This window comes from Gadus macrocephalus, chromosome 23 (assembly GCF_031168955.1).
Source record: "Gadus macrocephalus chromosome 23, ASM3116895v1".
Lineage (NCBI taxonomy): Eukaryota > Metazoa > Chordata > Actinopteri > Gadiformes > Gadidae > Gadus > Gadus macrocephalus.
In genome coordinates this window covers 10,940,755-10,968,584 of record NC_082404.1, presented here as the reverse complement: position 1 = coordinate 10,968,584, position 27,830 = coordinate 10,940,755, and the positions used below count along the sequence as shown (strand labels likewise).

The following is a 27,830-nucleotide window of genomic DNA, read 5'->3' as shown; positions in this document are numbered from 1 at the left end:
GGCAACCGGGGCAGGAGAGCTGGGTCGGGACAGCTCCGGCGGGACGTGTTGTTCTGTCTGTCTGCCACGCCCGACGGGCCGATCGCTGCCGTGTGTGTGTGTGTGTGTGTGTGTGTGTGTGTGTGTGTGTGTGTGTGTGTGTGTGTGTGTGTGTGTGTGTGTGTGTGTGTGTGTGTGTGTGTGTGTGTGTGTGTGTGTGTGTGTGTGTGTGAGAGAGAGAGGAGACTCTGGACGAGCAGCCGTCTGGGTGGGAGCGACTTGGGAGGATCTGTCGCTTCGGGTGATGACGGGAGAGGAAGTGGCGGTGTCACCGGGGAACTCACGTGACGATGATTCACTACGATACCTTGAAGATTGGTTGAAATTAGATGTGTGTTTTGAATAAAACAACACTGTTTGTTCGGCAGGTTAAAGCCTCTGTCTGCCTGTCTGTCTGTCTGTCTGTCTTTGGACAGGCTAAGGCACTAGCTTAGGGGGTTAGAGCGGCTCGACTTGTAATCATAAGTTTGCTAGTTTAATCCCCTGGCGACTGTAGATGTGTCCCTTCCTGAGCAAGACACCTGACCCTAACTGCTCCCGACGAGCTGGCTGGTGCCTTGTGTGGTTGGCACCACCGTCGGTGTGTGAATGTGTGCATGAATGGTTGCAAGTCGCTTTAACAAACGCCCCCAAATCTAAAAATATAAACATGCAACATCCTTGGACAAAGACCTTCTCCTACAGCAGCAGCACACCGCATCATCAAGCGCGATAGCTCTGATTTAGAAAACTGCACAGAGATCTGGAAGTCACACCAAAAGAGCTTTACATGAAAGGGACCGCAGGAACCAGCCTTCTGGAAACCAAGCAGTCGGTCGGCTGCCCCCTGCCATCCCTTCTGTCACGCTGGAAAGCCAGCTTTCCAACATTTTATTGTTTTACAGGTTTATTTTCTCACTATTTGGTTTCATTTATTTTGAATCTTAATTCACATTGTTTATTTGGGCAAGTCAAACGGGAGAGAAAGCAACAGCCAGGAATAAAATATATGAGAGAGAGAGGGAGAGAGAGAGAGAGAGAGACTACGAGCGGTCCATCCATCTGCCACTTGTATTTTCTCTCCAAACACTTTCATAATGAGCATTATAGGAGCTACACACACACTCACCACATATGAAGATGAAGTGTCATGCTCTGGCCTTTAATAGAGGGAATATTTCCCCATTATTAGTCCCTGACCTGTAGCACCAGTTGTTTGATCAGCACATTTGGACAGTGTCCCTGTGTGTCCATGTGTTGTGTGTGTGACCGTGCGTGTACATGCTTTAGAAATTGTTACGGTGTGTGTGTCTGTGTGTCTATGTGTGCAAGTGTTAGATGTAAGTGTGCGTGCGTTACCGTGGGAAAGTGTGTGTGTGTGTGCGTGTGCATGCGTTACCGTGGTTGTCCTTGTGTGTGTGCGAGAGTGTGCACAGGCCACAGGGTAGTGTTTTCAGAGCCAAAGTGGGTGGGAATCCCGCGGTTTCGTTTGCTCCCGCTGAGCTCCCTAGAGGCCCCTGCTGGCGGCCCATCAGGCCCCGCTGATAGGGGCATAAATGTGTCAGTCACCTGCCGCCCGCCTCCCCTCCAGCCCAACACCTGGTCCTCGACCGTGCCACGCCGCTGAGCGCTCGTGAAGGCCTCTATGCAAATGATTCCACTCAAGCTCCAAGTCTTGTTCACATGTTGAGGGGAATCAGAGATGGGGGTTCTGATTTAACTGAGGAGAATTAACGGCTTGTTAACCTGAAGGCGTGTGCAAGATGCCGGACATATTTGGTAGAACTTTGGTTAGAGTTGAGGGGAAAGTTTTTACAGGCTGGCAGAAGGTACCTTGATATCCCAGTGGCTAAAAAAAAAAATAAGAAAGAAAATGGGTGATATATTGGCAACTAACTATCTATCGAAGCAATATCCATTGTTGAGTTCATTTTATAAATGTTCACTCTGTTCGTACTTTTTAGGAGTATTATGTTTCAATAAAGACAATGCAATTAGGTCAGAAATCAATACAGCGTTTGGCTATAATTACAATGAATGTTTTGGTATTTTTTGTATTTGTTAATTTGCCTTGGTCTGCTGGTGTTGGTCTTGTTCTTGTCCTGAAGTGGACTTGGAACTGATGCGTCTCCACTCCATCTTTAGTACTGACCCAGGTGTTACAATGAATGTCAACCTGACAATTGTGAGCAGACCTAGGCCTGCAGAAGCTACGGCCTACACAGCAAACATCCATGTGTTGCCGTCAATGGCTGTTGCATTCTGTGGTTGAGACTCAAGCGTTAGACTGTACGCTCACACACGCAAACCCACACACACACACACACACACACACACACACACACACACACACACACACACACACACACACACACACACACATCAACCTACCCACACACACATAGCCCGACGCTGAAGATGTGCTGAAGGAATTAGGCCGTTACATGTTTTGTTTGGAAACCAGAATCCCAGACCAGTAATTGCCTGAAATGACTTCTAATCGTAATTGATGGTCTGGCTTTCTACTCTTGTCTGTTCCCCGTTTCAATAACAGGGAGATGCATAGGACAAAAAATATATATAATCATGATAATAATAATGATAACATGAAAAAAATAAAAAGCTGTCTGGACGCCCTGATGTGCACAGACTTTATATCCATCAGAGAGTGCGAGTTCAGGTCTGCCCCCAGTTGACCCCTAAATACACACACACACACACATCTGTTTGTTGCCATGGTTGACGAATTGTAAAAAGGGCCTGTGTGTGTGATGACGTAATGGGCCATTAAAGTTGACTAGAGAGGAGGACAATGTTCGTGATGGGGGAGGTCGTGACCCCCTGGCTGTCCTCGCCTGGATGACAGGCCTGACATCACACCATTATCCAGACACTCTCCTTATAGTGCACGCGCACACACACACACACACACACACACACACACACACACACACACACACACACACACACACACCTACCCACCCAGACCCACACACACCTCATCACACATGGGGGGGGTTCTGGTTCGGGGAGGTGGAGCACGGGGTGATAGGGCGTAAAAAGTAAGGTCTGAACCCCCAGACGATATTCTTTGAACTGAACACCGACCTCGTGTTTTTATTTAGCGGTAAATTTGCCCACGCTGCTGTGTTAGCTATTTTGAACAGGAGAAAAGGGATTGTGTGGCAGTTGGTATACTCAGATTAAAGGGAGCTCTGATCTACCGGCACATCAAACACAAGACAGACTGCAGTCAATACTCACTTACTCGTGCGGAAAGGAATGTGTGTGTGGTGCGTGTGCTAAGCGTTTGTATGCGTATTCATGCATGTGTTTTCATTGTGTGAATAGGACGGGACCCATGCAAAACATGGTCAAATGTTATTGGAAGAGTTTGCAATGCCAGCGGAGTGAGTGTGAATATGTGTGTGTGTATGTGTGTGTGCATGTGTGCGTTTCTCCATCTCTAGTGTGGAGAGAGAATTTTCAGCACAGTTCTCCTGTATTTACCCAGATCTAAAAGGAGCTGTGGAAGGTTAGTGGCACCACATCCATTCCAAAGGGCCGTACGACTGTCCTGCAGATCACTCAGGAGGGCCGTTCCGCACACCCAATTAGCGAGCGAGCGAGCGAGAGAGAGAATGTCTTACACATACTCATTACTTAATCTTACGTCTTACTCATGTCATGTATGTTCGCTCATACATGCGTGACCTCAAGATAAATATTGACCTTTTTTCGTTGAATGGTTAAAAGAAACACGAACACAATCATCTTCCTGATTGGTATCAATCCTCGCCGGCATCAACGGAGAGCGTTCATTTCAGCGCCCCCGGTCGCCCCGTCCATGAACTCCTAGCATTCACCATCCACTAACGAGTGACTCCCCCTACTTAAAGGGTCTTTTCGATGTTCTCATTTGTTTTTGTTGTTTTTTTTCTTACCTGGCTCCGGGCCTGACGAGGTGGACAGGGCAGGCATGGCTCCTGGGGGGGGCCCTCGCTGGCCTCCTCCTGGTGTCGGTCCGACAGCGGCCTCAGCGGTAGCTAGCTCGTGGCTCGTCACCAGGGAGCGGGGGGGAGGGGGGTGGGGGAGAAGCGGAGGGGGACGTAGGGGTCGCTATGCGCGGGGCCGGCCCTCGGCCTTATGCCATGGAGCCCTGTGGAGAAAGCAGAGGGCAGAGAGGTGGCGTGAGCGGGAGAAGGGCCACACGCATCAGAGCACACACTGGAGACTCTGTGTGAGTGTGTGGGTGGGATCGTGTTATTGGGGGGGAGGCCCAATTACACGATATTCTCTTTACTGTAGCGGTGTGTTGTAAACACGGTGTATGTTTGGCTTTTTCAAAAGTCAATACGCCTAAGATAGCACATTTCTAAGAGCAAATGTTGGTTCAATGAAGGCCTGGAAAATATAACACAATACAGAACTTATGAAGACACGTCTTAAAACTGGTCACAGTATCCTTTCTTCTTGACAGCTTTGAATTGGAACGTATTCCTGCTTCTTATTCCCGGAATGTATTTTTACACATCGGTGGAGCAGATTTAAATGTCAAAAGTGAACTGGCTGTATTGGTTGTTTTTCACCTTTCTCGCCAATTATGATGGTTTATTTCTTGTCCATTACTACTTTGAAACATAAACCGGTGAGAAGGCTTCGTACTATCTAAAATAATAGATATGAAGTGAACAAGAAGTATGTAGCAAAGTGCTGCTCACTTAAACCATTTTGGAGATACCTTAATTCGGGTAAATAAATCTTTCTTTGCGCCGAACTCGCTAACTTGTATTGTGTGACATTTATGATCCAAAAGGGACACAGTCCATTTTTTCTTCATGTATTCATCACAGAATTGGTATCTGAACAAACGGCTTTGAAGACAAACGAGTCTGGTATTGGCACCCAACATGAGGGAAAACTTCTTACCTCCTCCTCCCCCCCAAAACAAAACCTGGCCCATCTCAGAGCCCATTTCCAAGTCACACAGCCATCATACCAGCAGACAAATTCAAGATGAAACTTTAGAGACGATGACAAATGCGTCGTCTCAGACACCGAGTTGCGCTCTACACATGTTTTTGTTTTGTAATTTGGTCAGAACTTGATGGAGTTTAGCAGCCGAATCCGTCTGCAAATGACGTGGTTAATCTTAACCCGAATGTCACCTCATATTTCATTTTGGCTTGAGCAGACTTTTTTTTTTGTCCATCGAGGACCCAAAGAAATAACCATACTTAACAGTTCATCTGCCGCTCAGAAAATGAACGACTTAAATTGAACTCGGTCCAGCTATATAGACTCCGGAGTTAAAGCTTTGAAAATATTTGTCCCAGGGCGAAGTCTACACCACAACTCATTAGGGCCGATAATAAAACTTAATCAAGCTGGTCCGATGCAATCCATCAAATCAATAGTTCAACCTCTCTCTGCTTCTGCACAGCTAAATAGCATAAATTCAACGGGGAGAGTAATTATGCGCCCAAATTCTCCCCCGTTTTAAGTGTATTGTGTCCTGTGTCAACGATTTACTGCTGTTCACTTCTTACATATATTTGCTTAACCTTTATACAGTTATACTCGTTCATACATTATGTTCATTGCCATGTGTAAAGACAAGCCTGAATTATTTTTCTGTAGTACTAATTCCTTGCAGGCCTGTAGTTGTGGGCGAATGCCAGGAACAGGGAGAGCACATATGTAGTCTGTACACACTGTGTTTGTTTGAGTGTCCATATGTGTGAGCGCTGACAGCAGACTTGGTGAGCGACCCTGGGTGTTTACAACCAAACACCTCTCAACTTCACATCCAAATCTGGTTCTGTACGTGTACACAACACACACACACACACAAGTGCAAGCAAATCCATCCATCCCCCCGCCCCCCCCCCCCCCACACACACACACATGTGCAAGCACACCCAGAGCCCACACACACACACACACACACACACACACACACACACACACACACACACACACACACACACACACACACACACACACACACACACACACACACACACACACACACACTCTCTCTTAATCTGTCGAGCAAAGATGTGAGAGCAAATGAACAAGCCGTGCTGTGAGCGATGTGTGGCAGAGTGACCCATTGACATGCAGAGCTATCCAAACCCTTAAAGTCAGATTGAAACGCAGGGTCAGTGAAACTCAAAACAACATACAGGACAGCGATGGGAAAGAGCAGCGGCTTGGCAAGCCCACCCAGGTGTAACAGAAAATCAACCTAGTGTTGATATGATATGTCCCCTGTGATATACAACACATATGAGATAAACACACAATCATGCAGGATTAATGCCTCATCTAATCAACACATTAAAAGCGTTGGTACGCAACTGTGTAAGGGAATGAGACACACAGACACAATGCAAAAAAACCACACACACACCGTTAGAAAGCCAGCCCACACACCAGATCCCGTCTGGAGTGTGTGCGTGTGTGTGTGTGTCTCCGAGGGAATTATGTCCATGGTACTGCAGGCCAACTATTGCAGGTGTTGCTACCGTTGTGCAGCAATCAGAGCTGTGTGTGTGTGTGTGTGTGTGTGTGTGTGTGTGTGTGTGTGTGTGTGTGTGTGTGTGTGTGTGTGTGTGTGTGTGTGTGTGTGTTTCTGTCACAAGGGGACATTTGTAGCTATTTGTCCACTATTTCCTGTGTCTTCGAGAGAGTTTTCCTCAATTAATATTATTCAGCTTCTCAAAAGGGAGTAGTGCTCATAATAACAGACATACAGGGAGAGGAACTGGGGTGAGATAATATGCTGTGAATCAGTCTGTTCTGAAAAGGAGCCAAATAGATGATCGCTACAACAGACACAAGGTATATAACAACACAGTGCACCCTTTTTAATACACAAGAGAATATGGACGGATCGTCTTCGCGTCTACATAGGTCAATAGGTGAGTATTGCAATAATAAAATGACTTCCCATTCATCCTGAACAGCCCGGAAAGAGTTTTCGACAACACATTAGGATTGCATTTCTTTGGAAACAGAAAAATGACACCAAAAACCCAACAAGGAAGGTTTATTGGCACCCAGCTTTATGTGTGTGTATATGTGTGTAATGTGTATATGTAACCACTCAGAGATTCTGAGCAGTAATTCATCCAGGACAGTGGCCCACACAGTCAGCATCATCTCTGCTGGTCCTTCTGTCTGTCGGACGCAAACATACAAGATGTGTCCTCTGGACTACGGAGTGGGAGATCACATGGAGGGATTTATTTTGTGGTGCATAAAATGTGTGTAAAAAAGTTGTTTAGCAATGCATAGTAGTGTTTAGCAATGCATTAATTTGTGTTTCCGCTAACATTACTCAGGCGAATGAATGCGTTGCATAACAACCTTTAAAAATAAATGAATATTGGAGGGAATATTAGATGTGAATATCAGAATAGGCTCATTTATCCTACCGGAACAGAATATGCAGGTCAGACATCGACTTCCAAGTTGTACTTTGTTTTGCGAGAGGGAGGAAGGAAATCGAAAGCGACATCAAAATGACCAAAAATGACAGTGACAGGGGAAAAGTGAAAAGTGCTACGGTGTTGAACCCTCTGTGGACGTCCATAAAATGGATTCAACGGGGTCAGCAGAGAGAGCAACAGGTCGGGAATCGTAACCACAGAATCTCTCCAGCAGCCTCGGCAGCCACAGTGGGGACCCCAAAACCCCAACGGGAGCTGAGCTCATGGCAAGAAGAATCAACCCCATGCCTAATCAGTTTGGTGTTTCACCGAGCGCGCCCTCCCACGTTTTTGCCAAAAGTCTTTGAGATCGGAAGGACAGGCTTTAAATCACAAAAGAAAGAAACAAATAGGACAAGCGAGGCGCTTCAGGGGCCCGGGGGGGAGCCGAGTGGCCAGACCTCGCTACTCCCTCAACCGTTTGCCATTTGTTGCGTCCAAGAGGGTGGGGCGGTGGCGGGGTGGCGGGGTGGTGGGGGAGGAAGAGGTTGACCGATGACTGAATATTCCCAATCCTAAGTAAGGATCCATCTTTCCATTGAGGGGGCCCTTAAGAAGGGCCAGGAAGCGTGCCGCCGCACTGGGAAAACCTGAGACACTTTATGGTGCACTGAAGGACCGTAACAGACGGACTTAAAGAAACATTCCCTGCTGCCGGAACGATCTGGTCCGGCCGGGTCTGCTCAAGATCCCATGGCCACTGTGGAGTGAAGGGAGTCTGACTGGATTTGTGACCCTAGATTGATAGGAGAGGTACGCTCCTCTGTACTGGTTCCTTGTACAATGGTGTTGGCACCATCTAGTGGTCGCCCTGGAGCATTGCAGGAGAAATTGACATCAAAAGTGACCGGTGACCGAAATTAAACACGTCCAACGCAATCAAATTCAAAACAAATACTCTTTCTAAAGCTGTTTGGTCTTTTTCTACCTGTGAGACATTAGGTTTAATCAGAATTTGGAGAGAATGTACCTCAGGGGTGGGTAGTTGTATTGACAGATTCAGGGTTGACAGAGGGGGTTTGGGGTCACAGGGGGCAGATATTCTTCCTGTTTTTACCAAGGGAGGCGGTCAGCCGACCCCCCTGGGGCCCAAACAGGTGCAGCCATCACACTCTCTCAGCTGGACGCTGATGATGACTGACGTGGGGGGAACATGTAAAGGCCTTTCACAACAGAGAGCACAGGGAGAGCCTGTAACATTTTTCAGAATCGAATCCAAATCAAGGTGATACCCAGATTGATATCACCAAACTCTAGCTTCGCTTTCCCCTCCGGCGTCCAACGCATGCTCTTCACCCTATGAAATAAAACCAGAAGACCCAGGGGCCACGTAGCGCAGCTGAAACGGAAAAAGGGGGGGGGGGGGGGGGGGGGGGGAAACTGCTCGAAAGCGTGACACAAAGAAACCGATACGCCGCTCCACGCAGGCTTGAGCGGTGACGCACACGCCGCCTCCCTGTGTGCTCCGCGCGGCCGCAGGAAGCTCTCCCAGAGCGTCGAGTCCGAAGCCCCTGGCAATCCGGACCGCTGGAGAACCCAGGCGGGACGCTGTCTCGGCACACCTCGGACCTCTCGCCCCCGGGTCGGTGACAGGAATACTGGAACCCGTAAAAGGGTTTAAGGGTCCCACGGCAGCAATGACACCGACGGCAAACCTCTCCCTCGCGTGACCGGACGGACATCCAAAGCAGCGCTTTCTCCGTCACACCTGCTTGGGTTACCGGTTACGGGACGCGCCGGGCTCGATGGCTTCTTCGTCTGGCGATACGGCCTCTTGACTCAGACGTCCCCTTCGCTGGCCCTTGGCGCGGCCATGGATGATCGTTCATCTCACACCCCGTTCTGTCTCAGAGGTGTCTTCTCTCGTTACAGAATCCAGTGGTCCGTGAACAAGTACATTTCAAGGTTTTTCTTGCGTCGCCTTTTATCGCGATGACGCTCTTGTACCGCTTCTTAATAGCTAGAAACCTCTAAACCCTAACCTCTTAAAAGATGCTGCAAAAAAGGATGGAAATAAACCTCGACTTTTGCCCGCTTTCTAAGAGGGCAATCCCTGGCATTACACGAGTAACAGTAATAGAGTGGTAATATTCTGCATACAATATACTATATTCTATGAGGATATGTGTTTGTGTGGAGTTTGGACCATACCAGATGGTTTGAAGATCTGCTGATCTCCACATTCACCAAAGAGCAGCCTTGGCCCAAAAACCAAAGCTATCCCAAAACAACGATATTCAAGATATGAAATTATCAAAGAAGGTTGTCATGTCGTGTCTTGTTGAATCTCCCTTCCCCTGATTATTTCTCGGACATTTAATCCCAGATCGTGTAACCGTATCCGTTGCCCCGTCTACTCGATCCTGGGCCGTGACCACAGAGGCCCGGGACGCTGGGTTTTGATTGGGCGCTCTGCGCTTTTTCATTTACAGCCGTGCGGTTTTCGAGGGGCTCAACATCTTGTTTACGGCGATGGAACGAGGGAACCATCCATCAGTGGATAAACGAGGAGAGTGAATATTAATGTCACAGTGGTGGTGGTTGGAAATTATCCAGGGAGGGAGGGGGGGGGGGCATCCTTTTACACAGCGATGGCACATACTAAACTACAAATACCCAATATGCAGTTCATAAAACCCGTTGAATAGGTACAGCCTTTTTCCAGTCCTTGGGAGAGTGTTGACATCTGTACTTTAGACGTCTGCAATTGCTGATGATGCCTTTCTATCTGCAAATTATGAAGTACAACGGACTGAACTTGAACAAGACTTCCCGCGATCCTTCAAGCCCCATTAGTTGCCGTAAGCCTAAGGGGGAGATGAGGAGGAGGAGGTGGTGGTCGTTGTGGGGGGGTGTTGTTCTTAGGCTGATGTGAGGACAGATTGGATGTAAAATCAATTTGTATTTCAGCTACTCTACATCATACGGGGAGAGGGGGGCTGTGGAGGAGACCGCAAATTGCAAAGTGCAAGACGGACGGATGCAGATAGAGTTACGTCCCTACGCACGCACGCAGACAGTTATGGCGCGTGTTTGCGGCATATTTTAACTGTAGTAAAGGGGAACATTCAATTACACATTACACAAACGAGTCCACATTACGTCTCTCTCGCGCGCGCGCGCTCATTCACACACACACACACACACACACACACACACACACACACACACACACACACACACACACACACACACACACACACACACACACACACACACACACACACACACACACAAGTCGGATAAGTATAATTGCAGCGCATAAAAAACCACAGATAAAACAAGAAATGTTCCTCGCACTGACACTTGGAAAATGGAAAAAAGTGTTGAATGACTTTCAAAAAAGGCAGAATGAAGAAGACGAAAAAATGAGTGAAAGTAGAGGACAAAGGAGAAGGAGAGCAGAGCAGATGAGAGGAGGAAAGGAGAGGAGACCAGAAGAGATGAGAGAAGAGGGGAGGACAGGAGAGGACAGAATAGAAGAGGAGAGGAGAATAGATGAGCTCATGTACAGTATATATTCCAAAAATGTAATATTCCTGCAAAGGACAGGTTTATTGTTTTACAGTCAGGCAGTTGGAGTTTTAAGAGTTCATGTCATCCTGACTTTTCCACATAAAACCACAAAGTTTTAGTTAAAAGTACAAGGTACGAAGTAATGGGGGCTGATTTCCTACGCATGCGACAGCAAACGCAAAAGCTCTTGCAAGTCCAACCTGTAATCCCACAGGCCCGACCCTGAAACCGATTCCCTGCTAGCTGTCCAAATATATATCGACACTTATATTACACATGGCGTATTAAATCAATCCTTTTCTTAGACAGCTGTTGAAACCCGTGTCATGGGACATCGCTACACCACCCTCTTGCTTTAGTTTATGAACTGAGGCAGTTCGGAGTAAAGGGGTACGACTGGGGCTTCTCCCTCTCTGGAAGGTCAAAGGTCAGCTTTTCCCAGAAAGCACCTGCAGACGCTTAAGCTGTCTGGTGTAACGCAGGTCAGCACCCCAACCCCCCCTTCCTGACAGCCACGGTTTCCTAGACATCTGTCCGCATAGTAAAAGACATATAAGCAGCTTATGAAATATTATGAAATCATTGCCCTGGGAGGACACAAAAAGGAGGACGCAGACTTAGCGGCTTAATATTTCGGCAAGGGGAACACACAATGCCGAATGTACGCACACAGACACACACACACAGACAAACAGGCCGATATTTAAAAGCACAGCTGCACCGGGTCTATTATTAAAGAGCAAACAAAACATACCTGCCACTCGGAAATACGCCTACACTCCCATTAGAAACACACACACACACACACACACACACACACACACACACACACACACACACACACACACACACACACACACACACACACACACACACACACACACACACACACACACACACACACACACACTATGAATGAGCGGAACGGACCTGAAACTCTGGTTTGGTGCTTTGCCTACAGACTCATGGTGCTCCACGCCTCCACCCTGTATCACCCAGTCACTCACAGCACCCACAGCATCCCTGGGGAAATCCAAACAGAAGGACAACACACAGGATTAAATACAATGAGGGATGGCTGAGGGATAATGAAGAAATCCATTCCATTAAATAACCCGCAATTATAATGAACAACCGCCCTGACCGGTTTGCACTTCTCAGTGTCTGTTTAGTACTGGGATTTTTGAGTGGGTGCAATGACAACAAGTCACCACTAGAGGGTGCAATCTGACCAGCGAAGAGGCAGACAGCTAACATCATCCTGAGATCCATCCCTAAATCATTACATGAGTATGTGCATGTAATGAGGGCGGGAACAGGTCCATCGAGATTGGCACACCCATCTCTCTCTTTAGCAACACTCATTTCACTTTACAAATTATTCCTTTAAAGTGGGAACATTTCCCACGCAACAGGCTTTAGAGTGATACATACGGGATGTATCACAGGGCTGGGGATGGTTGGATTGGCGGATATATGGATGGATGGGTGAGTGAAAGGATAAGAGTGCAACACACTCTGTTTAATTCGGAAAAGCTCATCAAGGAGAGAGCGCTCGGCTTAAGTCCAAGAGGGGTCCGACCAATGCTGCATGACATGTTGCTTGACGAGAGAGGATGGAATGGCGTGAACCCGGCCGTTGCATATCCAATAACAGGCAGGATCTGTGCCGACCTTAATTGGGTGCCGAGGAATCAGTGCAGTAATTAGAGAAGGGCCCTGGCACATGCACGCACAAAAACGCACGCACAAACGCACGCACACATCTACGTGACCGTTGTCGATGGGAACCAGAATTTTTCCCCCAGACCTGTTGTATTCATGGATCTGTGTGCGTCATGCATTCTAAAGTTCTCAGTTCCTGTTATTTCACAATTCCGCCAGAGAAGCGTCGATGTCATCAGACAGCAGGAGAGAAGACGCATGGAGGAGGTAAAATAGGACAAAAGTAGACAAAGCATGGGATTCAGACAAGATGACTTTCTGTCAGTGCTTCCTAACGAGGCAGTACTGTAAAAGGCCAAAAGGACCCTGTTGTGTCTCAGATGGTGAAATTGTCTCCATCTACGGAGCACAGAGAGGTTATAGGGTTCCACCGGGACAACCCACACCGCTGCAGATGTCAGCTCTATGCCAGCCGTCTATGCTTGCGTCCGTCCGTTCCGCAGGCCCGAAACCTCGCCTCTACCCTCAGGTAATCCTCACGCTAAGCTGCTTAGTGCCGGACCACAGACACAGACTAAACTAACAGGCACCCGTCCTGGCACTGTTGTGCCATAATGGCTTTTATTGCAAAGTCTTGGGGGGTTGCCAGGTAGATTCCCTTTGGGGATAAAATTCTGATTTGATGTGCTTTTAGATAGGCACTCAACCAGTTTACACTCAGGTTTGTTGGCATTTGGTCCATCAGATTGAAACAAGAATTGAGTTAGAGAAAGAACATCTTATATTTAAAAGAAAATATTTTACCCCAATAGCTCCAAAGACGAACGCATCTCAACGGTGAGAATGCGATTCATAAAGCAGCCTCAAGCCGGGCTCGTTCTCCATCCTCACCCAGCTTTTCATCGACCAAGAACACCATGCTTTCCGAACAACACACCTCCCACCCATGTTGAGAAAGTTGCAACCAGCTGTGTACAAAATGTAAAAAAATAACCCTTTATTTTCTACAACAAAATCCAGTTCACGGGAATGCATGCAAGCTGTATAAATTCCTAAGGGAGCACAGCGATAAAGTTAGCATGAACACAGCTAGAAAGATAGCAGAGATGGCTATGTATGGCTGTGTGAGAGTTGCATCTCTAATTGAGGCCTGAAAGCCAAGACTCTACCCATAGACAGGGCTTTGTTGTCTGTTGCTGCTGGCGGTACTCAACCTGGGAATGTCCACTCCCAAGTGAGTCAAGAGGACAGTCTTTTGTGGAAGTGCTATGGAGTTATCAGACAAAACGTTTAAGTAGCACCCTTAACCTCCATATGTTTCACCCGTACTTCTTAAAATTACTTTTTGTTGACATTTGTGCTTTGAAAAGGCTTTACAGCCAATAATCGGTCACATCATGGATTAAGATATCCTAACAATGTAATAGTAAGAACGTCGTGTGATGCAATCATTGCACAACTCGTGACAGGAAGGCTTCACATTGACAACACAACCGAATGACACAAATGTAGAAGTGTGTGTCTGCATGCATGCAGCATGTGACTGCGCTAACTTCTCTCCCCTCCACGCATGAATACTTGAAAGCTTGCAATAAATGTATTCATGAAAAATACAAATTAGATTTTATATCACAGTAATTATTATTAATTATTATTTTAATTGCTTTGATTTTACAGGAGGCAACGTCAAGCATAAATTTAATTTATAAATTGGCAATCATTAATGTAAAATAATGGAACTTGAGGGTGCAGCCCTACTGCTGACTGGCAGTCCTCCATTGACACATCCAAATAGCCCCCCTCCCCTTCTTCGTACTCCAGTGGGCTGACCCTGGCTTGACCCCCCCCCCCCGGGCCCCAGACCCACAGGGGATTCTACAGGTGGCAGGGGCCAGAAGTTGGCTCACTTCAACATAGGGACAGTTCCGACTGTCTGAGCCACACACTGTGTGGGGACAGCGTTTTCCATTCATCACGGCGATTATGCACGTGTGTGGCGTATCAAGATGTAAACGCCACGCATTGCGTGTCCTCACAAGAGTTGAACCCTGGGGCGGGATTGGAATCAAACGAGGTGGGAGCAGCAGTGCTCAGCAACACCAGTTGAGCTGTGCATTTTCCACCAGATGCATGGAATTATATCCACTGCACAGAGCATGTGTTTGTGTTCAAGGTATTGACATACGAGTTGATTAAATCAGTATTTTAGATATTGAATTTTAATTCTCTTATCGCTGGCCACTTTTACACAAAAACAGCCAAAACAATAGTGAAGCTTTATGCTCCAGAACAAATCATTAGGCTTTAATTACATTCCCTAATTATTAACATGATGATTGGAACTTGGAAGACATCAGCAGTCACATGGAGCGGCCAAGCAGGCATACCTGTGCGCAGGCCACAAAAGAGGCCTGTTAAAAATGCACTTGGCAACTCATTTCAGAACAGAGCAGCATCAGGCATACTTTTCAAAGCGATATCAATTGTCCAAGGTCCCCTGATGCCTGTCCGACAGGGAAAGAAGCCGGCATTTGTCATTGTGAAGAAGGAGAAGCAAATTGCGGGTTTAATTATTAATGTATTTTGGGAAGGGACTTGCTCAGCAAAGTACCTGCATGCCATCTATCTATGCTGACCCCGCTGCGCCTATACCAGCCATTGTTGTTGGAGAGCAACCCGCCGCGTGTAAACCTATACGCCAGCCAACAGGTCCACACACACACACACACACACACACACACACACACACACACACACACACACACACACACACACACACACACACACACACACACACACACACACACACACACACACACACACACACACACACACACACACACACACACACACAGGGGGCAGGCGATCTGTGTGCACATGTGTAGTAACACTGCCATTAATAAGTAATGACAGCGTGTGAGAAGGAAGCGGCCAGCCACCACCAGATGAAGGAGATTAGATGAGAGCCAGCCAAGGGATATCAGGGAACGACATGAGGTGTACAGACCTGCTAGATCGAAATAATGTTTGAATGAGCAAAACTCACAGTTGAACGATAGAACAAACAACAACCAAAACTATATTTCAGCAATAGCAAATATTAATTAAAAGTCAATACTAGGCTGGATCCAACTTGAACTTTTAACGGTGCTTGAAATATGTTCTGTCCAGTTTGCGACCTCCTGATCTGCATGCATTTAAAGAAGACACACACACACACACACACACACACACACACACACACACACACACACACACACACACACACACACACACACACACACACACACACACACACACACACACACACACACACACACACACACACACACACACACACACACACACACACACACACTGCTCCTTAGAGTCTGGGGCTCACATTTCACGGAGGCGGCAGAAACGTACAGGGACCGGGGATGCGGCACGGATGGTGCCAGCCAATCAGCAGCGGTCAAACACAACTACACAAAACCGGCAGTGCGGCATCTCAGGTGGTCGGAGCAGGCTCAGGCTTCAAAATGAGCCACAGACAATATGGGACACACACAGGTCCCGCCCCCTAATCACACAGGCCCCACCCTCACAAACCCACAGGCCTAGCCAGAATACACACACCCACAGGCCCCGCCCCCTCCATAAACACAGGCCCCGCCCTGCCAAAACACACACATCCGCACAGGCCGTTCCCATACACAGGCCCCGCCCCCCCAACAGACACACACACACACACACACACACACACACACACACACACACACCGGACACACACACACACACACACTGTAGGCTGTATGTAGCAGTGGTATTGTTTTTAGTTGTGTGTTTGTGAATGTGTTAGCGCATGTGTTTGTGTGTTGATGCATACACCCACACAGTTTGCATATAAGGAAATGCAGAGGTCCAAAGAAGATCAGTGTGGTGTGCAGTGAGGGGCCTGGTTGTCTGTGCGTAAACACTGAAGAAAAACAGCATTGGCCGCGTGCATGACCTGCTCAGGGGTGATCACATGCCAAAGTTCAGATCCAACGGCTGGCTGGCTGGCTGGCACACGTGTGTGTGTGTGTGTGTGTGTGTGTGTGTGTGTGTGTGTGTGTGTGTGTGTGTGTGTGTGTGTGTGTGTGTGTGTGTGTGTGTGTGTGTGTGTGTGTGTGTGTGTGTGTGTGTGTGTGTGTGTGTGTGTGTGTGTGTGTGTGTGTGGGTCATTTAAGGTACCGTCAATAACATCAACAGGTTAATAACAACCTAGGGGAACCCCCTATCAACATTGCACACAATGACTATTGTACCAATGCTATCATACGCCATGACTACCCTGTTAGATTCATTGCTTGTGCACCTCTTGCCCATTTCTACAACCAGAAGCGTTGAGGTAGTGGTGTTGGTGGAGGTTGTTTAGTGGAGGGGCAGCTCTGGTTGGCTCCGACGCCAGACTTGTTTTTCCTACGGGATCCAATGGCGGATACGTTCCCAGAAATGAAGCCAATTGCTGGGAGATGAACGAGGGGAAGAGAAGATCTCTGCGGTGTAGTCAGACTGTACGGCTGTTTTTAGACGGGGTGCGGGGGCGGATCTGATTCGGGTTGCAGGGTTGCAGTTGAATCGAGGTGAAGAAGAGCACGACGACGAAGGTGAGGAATGAAGACGGGGCCTGGTGGTGGCAGGTTGGGGGGGGGGGGCTCTCTATGCATTTGTCCTGTAACGCCGGCGGCATGAGTCTTCTTGGTTGGGCGACTGACTTGTTGAAGGGTCACCCGATATGCCTCGGGGCAGCCCAGACAGAGGATATATCCACGCTGCCCTGCCGTGCACCATCGTGCAGAAGTGTCCGGTTAATGGCACAGATGCTTTACATTGAGCTACACACAATGGCGTTAATCTGGGGAACATTAAGGGGGAAATGGGTACGTGTTGGTGATTAGCACAGTGCTTCTTGTGGATTGGGTTCATGTTACAAATAAGTATAAACGTGTGTCACATGTTGACAGAGGGTTTTGAATCTCTCTTTAAAACAGCAAATGAAAAAGTGTGATTCTAGATAAACTACAGTAATGTATTCGTCTAGACTGAAGTGTTTTCGAATCACGTACTTGACTCATCATAAGTCACTGGCTATCAACAAATAGGAAGCAAGGGGGGGTTTCATGCAAATGTGTCCTAAACGTTGCCAGGGTGCGTATTTTCTTTTTGGATTATACGATTCCTGGCTTGCATCTCTATTGAGCTCTAACGTTAACTGTTGAAGTTGTCAGTTTAGGTGTGTCTGACTCTCCGGTTACATTCCTACGGATGTGTTCTTAACAATAAACACCACCAGCAACAGCTTATGAGGCCTATATCAACTTTGCCTGAAATGTTTACCCCACTGGTCTAACCTGTTGGACAGAGTTGTTGGCACACGCTTTCAAAGGGTATTTGGGTCTCATGAGCTACAACCTAAAAACTAGGTTAGTACTGATATAGCCCAAACTAGGTGACGTAACTATCACGATGATTAAGACCAGTCTCTTAAATAAACAACATCCTAAGGAGAGTCTCTTCAGGATGCTGAAGAATTAAAATGTTTGCATTTCCTAAACCGCCGCCGCCTGGCTGAGTTGCTCGAAGGTGGGTTCCTTTAACAATCCACCAAACAGAACAAGCCATGCATTGCGTGTCGTCACAAGAGTTAAACCCTGTGGGGTAATTGGAATCAAACATACTAGGCCCGTAGGCCGGCGCAGCGGAGCTCAGCAACACTAGTTGAGCTGTGCATTTTCCACCAGATGCATGGAATGATACCCACTGCACAGAGCACGTGTGTGTGGTCTGTTAGTGTGTGTCTGTTAGTGTGTGTGTGTGTGTGTGTGTGTGTGTGTGTGTGTGTGTGTGTGTGTGTTGATTGTAAAAGTGTAAGGGCGTGTGTGTGTGTGTGCATGAGTGTGAGGGGTGAGAGTGTGGGGGAGCAAAAAGCAAGAAAAAACAAAGGTTCTATTGAGTGGCTTTGGTTTGGGGTTATGAGGTGACAAAAAGGCATAAAGGGGCTATATGGTGGTCTGACTCACCCCATTTAAAATACAACGGCGCTCTGAGTCACTGGGCTGGCGAGAGCCTCTGAAAGGGAACTTCCATACCAGTCACCGATTCAACATGAAGAATCGGACCAAGCTCCAACAACCAAAGTTTCTCCTACTAAAGCCCTGCTGATATCCAATGAAGCAAGATGGCTGCAGTGAGAAACAGGATCTCTAATCCTTCCATTAAGGATCGGACGTTTTATCCGGGACGGTCGTATGACAGTTACAAGGCCGCACCTGTCAGCAGTCTGCTAATCTCAAAAAGCGACGAACAATCATACGCGTATAATCACACAAACCCCCAGTTATGCTTGACCCAAATAAGATGGGCTGGCTGAAAGGATTCCAACACACACACAGACACACGCTCAGAAACACACAAACACACAAACTAACTTCCACAAACGCACACATATTTCTACAAACACTACACTTCTGTGAATGACTAATGACCACAGATGTTACGTTTTGTTTGAAAAGCACTTTGCTTTGTCCATTTCATTTAACCACCACTTATGACTTGCATGCTCACATCAACTCATCTTCTGACAAATTCATGGGAAAGGGTTCTCTTATCCTTGGCTTCTCCCACTCCTCCACATTCCACTGAAGTCACACACCTTGACAACCAGTGTTTCCTCCTCCACACCAGAGGGCCGAGTCGTATTGGTTGCTCTTCCCTTACCTCCCTGCTGTTCCGAGGCCGAGGCATGAGCAAACACAGCGAAAAACTCGAGAATCTCAGCTCAAATACACCTCAAAAGGGGGTAGCTCCTTCGAGGAGGTCTGGACTCAGTAACTCAGAGCTCACAGTGAACGGGTCAAACAGAGTATGTTACTTTGAGGCATCCAGTACATCTCAGTGTAATACAGGGAAAATATCGTTAATGGTTATTTTTTATAGAGGAAAACAGAAATTGAGCACAAAACTCAGAGGAATCCATATTCCTCTCATAAAGACTAAATTACCAAATGTATCATCATTTATTGAAGATGGTATAACCGGAGCGAAACTCTGCAAACATTATGGTGAGAGCGCAGGTTTCAGCGATAAGTCAGGCAGGACAGAGAGGGGTAGTTGGGTAGGAGAAGGGCCCCTTTGGAATTCCTCTCCCGAGCTGATAACACGCAGGTGTCTCTGCTGGACGAGTACATCCGTGTGTCCACGTGTGTGTGTGCACGTGTGCGTGTGCGTGTGTGTGCGCGTGTGTGCAGCACTTTAGCTGAAGACCACTAACGGAGCAAGGCAAGCAGTGTGAGAGGGCATCAAAGACTGGGGATGCAAAAAAGTCATTAAAAATCAAGTAATAACTGTTAAGAATGTAACAGATTAAAAATGAATGTTTGTTTTTTTCACCACTTTTTTCACAAAAATGGGTCTGCTTCGGTCTGCCTTGTTAGTCTAGAAATGGCATTAATTGTGCCCAATTTTTTTGTTTTGTTTGGAACCTCCATTTGTTGAATAAGGACGTTTCAAGCCATTGCCTTTAGTGTTTTATAATAATGGTTGTTTACATTATTTGTGCAACATGAATTAGTGTTTTAAGTAACAAATGTGGTGCAGGAATTGTTTACATAAAACTTAAACAGAGAAGAACGTGCGTTTTGATTGTTATAATAATCGATTATTGAATGTTAATGTGTACAACTATCAGTTAAGGAAAATTATGACATTTGCAACCCGAGTCAAGACTCAAACACAGCTGGATACAGGTTACATGAAACACATTACTTCTACTGAGATTTTAAATAAAAAGAGGGAACTAAATTAAGTTACAATAACATGCATACTAGAGACTTTAGCACCACTGACCTTTAAATATCCCACACAGACATTAACAAATACACACACACCTAAATATATATCTCTGTCAGCTTGTAGATTTGTGTGGCAGTGTTGGCTAGAATTACAAATGATAAGCCATATTTCTATGAATGTTACCTATTAATGGCCCCTAGCGGGAACATTAATATTATAACGTTTTCACCCCAGCTCTCCAGGTCACTTAATGATAAATTTCCATGCAGGCAAGCATTGATTTTATTAAATAAGGAGAAGAGCCTTACATAAACAGTTTACATTGTCATAAATGTCAAAATATAGTAGGTTTACTCCTTATTCAACCATGAGACTTACCCCTAGCTTGGTAATGTTCTATTTAACTAGAGGTTGCATAAGTCCTGAAACGAAAAAGGAATAATAACCTTTATATTCTACATCCTCTTTTCTCTTCTCTGGGTCCTGCAGACTAGGAAAGGCAAGTAGAGTTGGGAAGAGACAACGACAGAGTGAGAGCAAACAGACTAGTGACATTAAACATAGCTTTATCCAAATAGAACCAGATGAACACAATGCACTTTGAGGCTTTAGAAAGTACACGGACAAACACAAAATAAATGAGTTGTGGCCATTTATGCAAAGGTTGCTAGGACACCTCCATCCATTTGTTGTTGTGACGTGTGCAGGCTTGTCTTTACCTTGTTAATCTGAACAAGAGTTCGGGACACAAGCTACCGATAACAGTAGGAAATAAGCATCACGTCAATAACACAGACCACAATTTTTTTTAATAATCTGTCCATAAAAAAATTATACAAGCATGATGTAAGGCTACATGATATAGGAGGGGGGGGAGCGGAACGTCAATGCTACGGGTGGGAAATGAGAGGGACGTGATTCATGACTAAGGACTTCCCATCACCATCCTTCACGGCCCCGCCCCCATCCAGAGGGCCGCTCGTGGCCGGAGAGCCATACGTCTTTCTGTCTCTCCCTCTCCCTGTCTCTCGCTCCCTCTCTCTGTCTCTCGCTCTCTCTCTCTCTGTCTCCTCTCTCACCAACTTCATTGACCTCCCCATCACCGCCTAGCACACCCATTCACTCACGCCTTTGTTTGATACAAGGAGATGGCGCCCAACCACAGAAATGGCATATCCTCGCTTTTGTGTTTATGTCTGTACACTACACTTGCAAACTTGTTTTCGCAAAAGCATCACTTCCCCGTCCGCAACGAGGGGTTCAGGCTGGCACATTGCTTTTACTAAGAACAAGCGGCACACTACTTCCACAAACAAATGTTCTTGATTATAAGTATACAATTGTTTGCCTCATTTGCCCTTCATGAAGTTAGCATGCAAGATATCCATTTTAACCTAGTACAAAAAAGCCGGAAGAGCATGACATTTCTTTGCTTGGTTAATGCTGCAATTCCTCCGTTTATACATTTCTAACTAGATCTGAACTTACACGATGCCTAGCTTTGCCTCATCCACACATTATGATAGATGGCAACTTTTTGAGACGAGCAAACAAAACTTCAACTTAAATCTCAAAACAACAACGTCCCGTCCTTATTCACAGATTTGTGACGACAGGTCAGCCAGGCTGAGGAAAGGGGGGTGGGCGGGTTCTCTCTGCAAAGTTGGGTCAGCCGATCTGAAATAGTGTCATCCTTCACGGCATCTCTCGCCATTGGAGATTCGCCCCCAGATGATATCCACACGATCCATTATCACAGCTCACAGAAAGCATCACTCGCCGTGGCTCTGCAGCAAGAGGGCTAAATGGAGCCAGTGGACAAAGTGCAGCATGGCCATCAGAGACCTGCGCACCCGTCATGGTAGGTCCTGCACATGCACGCCCGCAAGAAGCTTGGTAACTTAGGAGACACATTGCGTGCACACAAACACTTTACTTCTGAGTGCCTTTCAGGGGTCACCCTCACAGTAAAAGCCCCGCGCTTGGGATATAAACAAGGAGAGAGGTACTGAATACAGGGATATGGCCCCTGAGCTTCATGTTTGCCAGAAGAAGACACAAAACATGTCAGACTTAGACCAAGAAGTAGGGATTCAGTTTCACATATAGTTTAGCACTGTCATGGAAGTGGCAGCAAAGTACAAGCATTCCTATCGGCTGAATCGGCTCCTCTCCCAGTAGTGGTTAAAAGGATTTAAAGAATTAAGATGAGTAAATAATGACGAGCCACCGCCTCTATATTATTTTCGAAGTGGTGGTTGAAGGGATATTAAAAACAAAGATGAGCAATGATGAAGAGCGTCAGTCTCTTATCGCGCAGCTACAGAACACAACGTAATGCTCTCCGTTCAGTGTAATTAGGTAAACTTTAACATATGTAATGGATAGTTACTTAGATATTGGCTCACACTCTGGCGGTTTTCAGCCCTGATCGGCCTTACGATGCTGGCCACACTCCATGGCAGAGGATTTCCCCTCTGAGCGTCTGGCTGCTGGTTGCGTTGATTGGATTAATCGAGTGGACTAAAGGATCTCTAGGCTCTGTCATCGACCAGGGAATCCCTGGCCAGCCCACACTCTGTAGAACAGCAGCCCAACACCTTGTACAGCAAGGGCCAGCAGCTACCACAGTGAATAGCTTTTTTGAGGAGCATTAGCATAGCATTTTTTGTAAAACCTTGTAAAACCTACAGTAAGCTCACTGGCTTAGCAAAAAACATAGCACTGGCCGGTGTGTGTCTGCTCACAGCTATTGCAACATCGACGAAACATTGAAAAAACATTGAGGGAATATTCGAGCTGAGAGAATAAAGAACGGCTGTCGGGGTGGGGGGGGGGCAGGGAAGGCCACCTGAATATTTGATGAAGCTGCTGCATCAGTGTCTTCCGAGCATGCTGATTCAGAGGTGATATTTACTCTGGCTCAGTGGATCCATGTGACGAAACATTGTCCCCCAATGTCACACTGACATTGTGGGAAAATGTTTCGTCACATGGATCCATCCATGTTTCTATATTTGAGGATCAAATATTTCATATTTCAGAAGTCAAGAACTGGCCACATCTTAATTCACACAGCATCAAATGCAATTACAAATTCCCTCCGACTCCTCCTACAAATTGCACTTAGATACCACTCCTCTTACAGCTAAACGCAGAGGAAAAAACAAGGATTCCCATCGTTCCGTGATGTTTGTTTTCGAGAACCTCTAGGCTATGTTGTGCTTCAGCATTCCTCTTGAAAAGAACTGATCACTGGAAACCAGAAACCAATAACGGCTCTATTTCTATTGTTGCTACATGAGAGACCCTTCTTGCCTATAAAAGCAGCACTGTACTTCAATAATATACCCCAGTATTCCCCTCTATCCAATGGACCACAAGTTTGGTCACGCACGCACGCACACCAAGCCGCTTCTCTCCATTCCTTCCCACTGTATCTGGCTTTCCAGCCATCCCTCTCAGCTTCCATTTTTCCCCAGACTGTGGACATCCCATTAGTGAAGCCAGGAGGTCACTGATGTGATACCTAGATTAGTGGGCAATGGCTGAACCAGTCCAGCTTCAGAACACCAACGAAAAAGAGATGCTTTGTTTTCCCCAGTCCAGCGACGATCCGGGACACAAAGAGGAAGACGGGGGGACAGAAGTGAAAAAAGAGAGCCATTAGACTGGGCCATTGTCTGAGCTGGGTTTGAGAGAGGAATGTGAAATAGGAGCTTTGTTGCATATGCCGAAAATGAGGGCATGAGTATAGTTAGTTGTTTATATTAAGTAAGCGGCCATTTTCATAAATCAAACAAGGCTTTCATCATATACTACAATTGAATGAATCATGGCTTTGATATTTTTGTCAACATACTCAATTTGTTGTTGGCTACAAATAAATATATTCCGGAAAGAATTATATAAAAATAAAAAAAAAAGGACCAAAATGTTGCCAAAGCCGTTGTAACATTTGAATGTGATTGATGTTCAGTTCTTCAATGTAGCAGATGGAAAACCAAATGTCAGTTTGAAATGAAAATGTAATTTCAGAGGATGTAGAGAAGATGATTGGCCTTTGACAGTTGCATCCGGTGATGCTTGTGTGCTTGCTTATTAAAATGCCTATCTTGCAAACATAGAGAAAACATATCTCAGCAAACAACCGATCCACATTAGATTCATATTGTGTGTTGGGGATTTGCTTTGGCTGATTGCAGACAAAAACCTTATCACATAAAGTTATAGTCGAAGACAAGTTACCCCTAGCAAGTCGATGCACATGTACATTCAAGCTATAGTCACAAGTTTTTCGTTTGTAAGCTACAAAAACAATTGCACTGACCTTAGAAACTGAGACACACACTGGACAATGAATTCTATTCAAAGTGTATTCAAATCCTCTGTCTGTGTGATGATGAGTAAGCCATTATCATTACCCACACACACCCAACACCCACACACACACACACACGAATACTAGAAACCTTTGATATCAAGGCTAAGTAATCTGGTAGACTATAAATACCACACTTTAATTGCACCAGAGCCAAAGCAGCGTTTCTAAAGAAGGTTTTTCCACAAGAGCAGCCAGTAATTAGTGGTGAGCTAAAAGCTAACTTAGCGTTCAAGACCGTTCTTTGATGTGTGTGCGACACATGTTTGACAGCAAAGCACAACCTTTGAATTTTAAGGGTGCTTAGTACGTGAAGGGGGAACATACTAAATACCATATAGGGTAACTGCACTAAAATGATGGTAGAAGTGGTGTACAACATCCATCGTGTTGAGGCTGTGTGACTCTCAGCCAAAATGTAATGTAATCCTCAATCTACTCAAGCTACCTGTACCCTTGAGTAAATTGCCCAAGCCCAGGCCCTACTTTAAAAGTCGCTGTGGAAGCTCTCCTAAATTTCCAAAGAGGTATACCTGCAGCAGGAGAATTCCCAATGACATCCGCTTTATCACAACCTATGCGCATCTTAAGAGCTTAAAGAACGTCATTACATTAGCAAGTGTTTCACCATGATTTGAACAGCAGACCTCAACATGGGTTTAGTGTTAAGCGCTCTCACCAGGGGTTACACGTGGATGTTATTGGAGAGAGTGCTCTCGTCCATATGTCCAGTGTTGAGGGGCGTAGTTATAGAAACTACAATTTAGGAAAAACCTCAAATACCACTCTATTTCGGGACAGTGGAGCTCAGAGGAACCCAGGGCAAATTGTTAAGATATCTGAGGGAGCTGCTATTGTCGCCTTTCTGTGGGGTTTAAAGAAATGCATTTTTGTTGGTAGGCTGAGGCTCTGGTGGCTTAGCGCAATATCGAACGAGCCAAGTGGTCCTAAGTATACCATCTGGCCTTAAGGCGGGTGGACCTCAGCTCTGACTTTCTTCGGTTGCATTAAAACCCTCTGCTCTTCAAGGAGAACATACAGGAACGCTCCACGTTCCAAAGATCCTGGATCTCTTCCAGCAGATACGCCGGCTCTACTGCTCGGGCTACTGTGTGCACTGCTTGGGACAAAAGGCTTAGGATTACCAACAAATTAACCCCAACACTGGGCCTGAATGTGGGAGGACAAGGGAGGGACGAGGAAGAAAAGCGGATCTATGTGATGTGAGGCGGAGCAAGCTAAACAACACAGCAGCCTCACTGGGGGTTGGACGGCTGGAGAAGAGTGCTCCCCTGGCTGTCATCATCCAGATTGAATGGCGTTAATCACGTATAGGCCCCTCTCGACGGAGAGGGGAGATAGTATAGGGCTTCTAATAGGCTTTTGTTAAGGCCTTTTCAAAAGGTACGCTCAATGAGTGAAGAGGGAATAGAAAGAGCCTCAATAGATCGAGGCCCATTGGTCCAAACATGGATGAATGCATAAATAGCCGGACACGAGCATAAACACAAGCCAGGGAGTAAGCAGTCGTACAGCACACACACACACACACACACACACACACACACACACACACACACACACACACACACACACACACACACACACACACACACACACACACACACACACACACACACACACACACACACACACACACACACACTTCGCAGTCAACATCCCGAAGTAGTGAAAGAGGTTAAATAAAAGGCTGTAAGCAGGCAATTACATAGGGTCAGCCTTCGGGGCCTCGAGCCAGGGAGAGGTGGCAGATTTGAGAGTGTTTTAACAAGAAGGAAGACAGGGCAGAGGCCACCTGAGATGCCCTACACACAGAAGGGATGGAGCCATGATTCACACACAATGAGATCATGTTGCCAGGACCCTGCCTAACCCTCTGGCAGAAGTCAAACAGCTTAAGAGAAACTCTCCCACACACACACACACACACACACACACACACACACACACACACACACACACACACACACACACACACACACACACACACACACACACACACACACACACACACACACACACACACACACACACACGATTAGATGACACTATCATGAGTGAAAGCATGAAATTAAAAGGTTTTTTTGAAGTGCTTTAAAACATTAAAGTGACCAGCACAGGAACAGGAAAAATAAAGTATCCGTCTTACTGTCCAGACTAAATGCACTGCACTCATTATTCATCATCATTGAATGTTTGGCACAGGCACAGAATATTTTACAATGAAAGCATTGAGCCATGAGTTGAATGAGGGACACCTCAACAAAGCATGTAGATGTTGTGAGAGTGAACACTTTTCCTTTGTGTTTAAATAGGGCCTTGGGGGAACTGGAAAGCTTTGGCAACACAGAAATGAAATGACAGCTACCGACTCCTCATCCCTAGCTTCCAACGTGCAAACAAACTGTAAATCCAAATGGATTTAAATAAACATCATGGTGTATATGGCCATCTGAGGATTTTGGTCCAAACATGTTATTGCAATGCGGTGCATATATTTTCAGAATAGCAGTGACTTGGCTCGTTGATTGTGAATTCTGAGGTCAAACAGAGGCTGTTGCCATGGAACATGTTGCTGTTGAATTCATAAGAAGCAGCTGATGGATTTAGTGCTTTTGTAACAAAAAGTCAAAGCTGTTCGCTCCAACAACCTTCTAACTATGAGGCTAGACCCCCCCAAACTGAGGACTTCTACCAACTACCTAACTAATGAAACCAACATGTCATGCAGAAGCCAAAACTTCAAACGGGGATAAGGAGCTGCCTTTAAAGGCACTCACATTTTCTATTACGAGGAAAGGAAGTGGAAGCTTGGGTGTTCCTCTGTGGTCGACACACCCACTCCATCAGGCTTCCCCGGTCCCCTCACTAAACCGACAGCCCCATCGTTCAAAGCCGTTTCCCGGGCGGAGACAGCT

The 27,830-nt window shown here is 46.3% G+C and overlaps 1 protein-coding gene across 1 annotated transcript in view; it reads right to left on the bottom strand.

Annotated features, from left to right (window-relative positions):
- mpp7a (MAGUK p55 scaffold protein 7a) overlaps window positions 1-27,830 on the bottom strand; it is a 112,585-nt gene that overhangs the window by 80,682 nt on the left and 4,073 nt on the right. Inside the window, 2 exon segments of the mRNA XM_060045769.1 lie at window positions 3,963-4,177; window positions 11,961-12,053. Of these exon segments, the coding sequence (XP_059901752.1) occupies window positions 3,963-3,999 (37 nt within the window). The 5' untranslated portion in view covers window positions 4,000-4,177; window positions 11,961-12,053.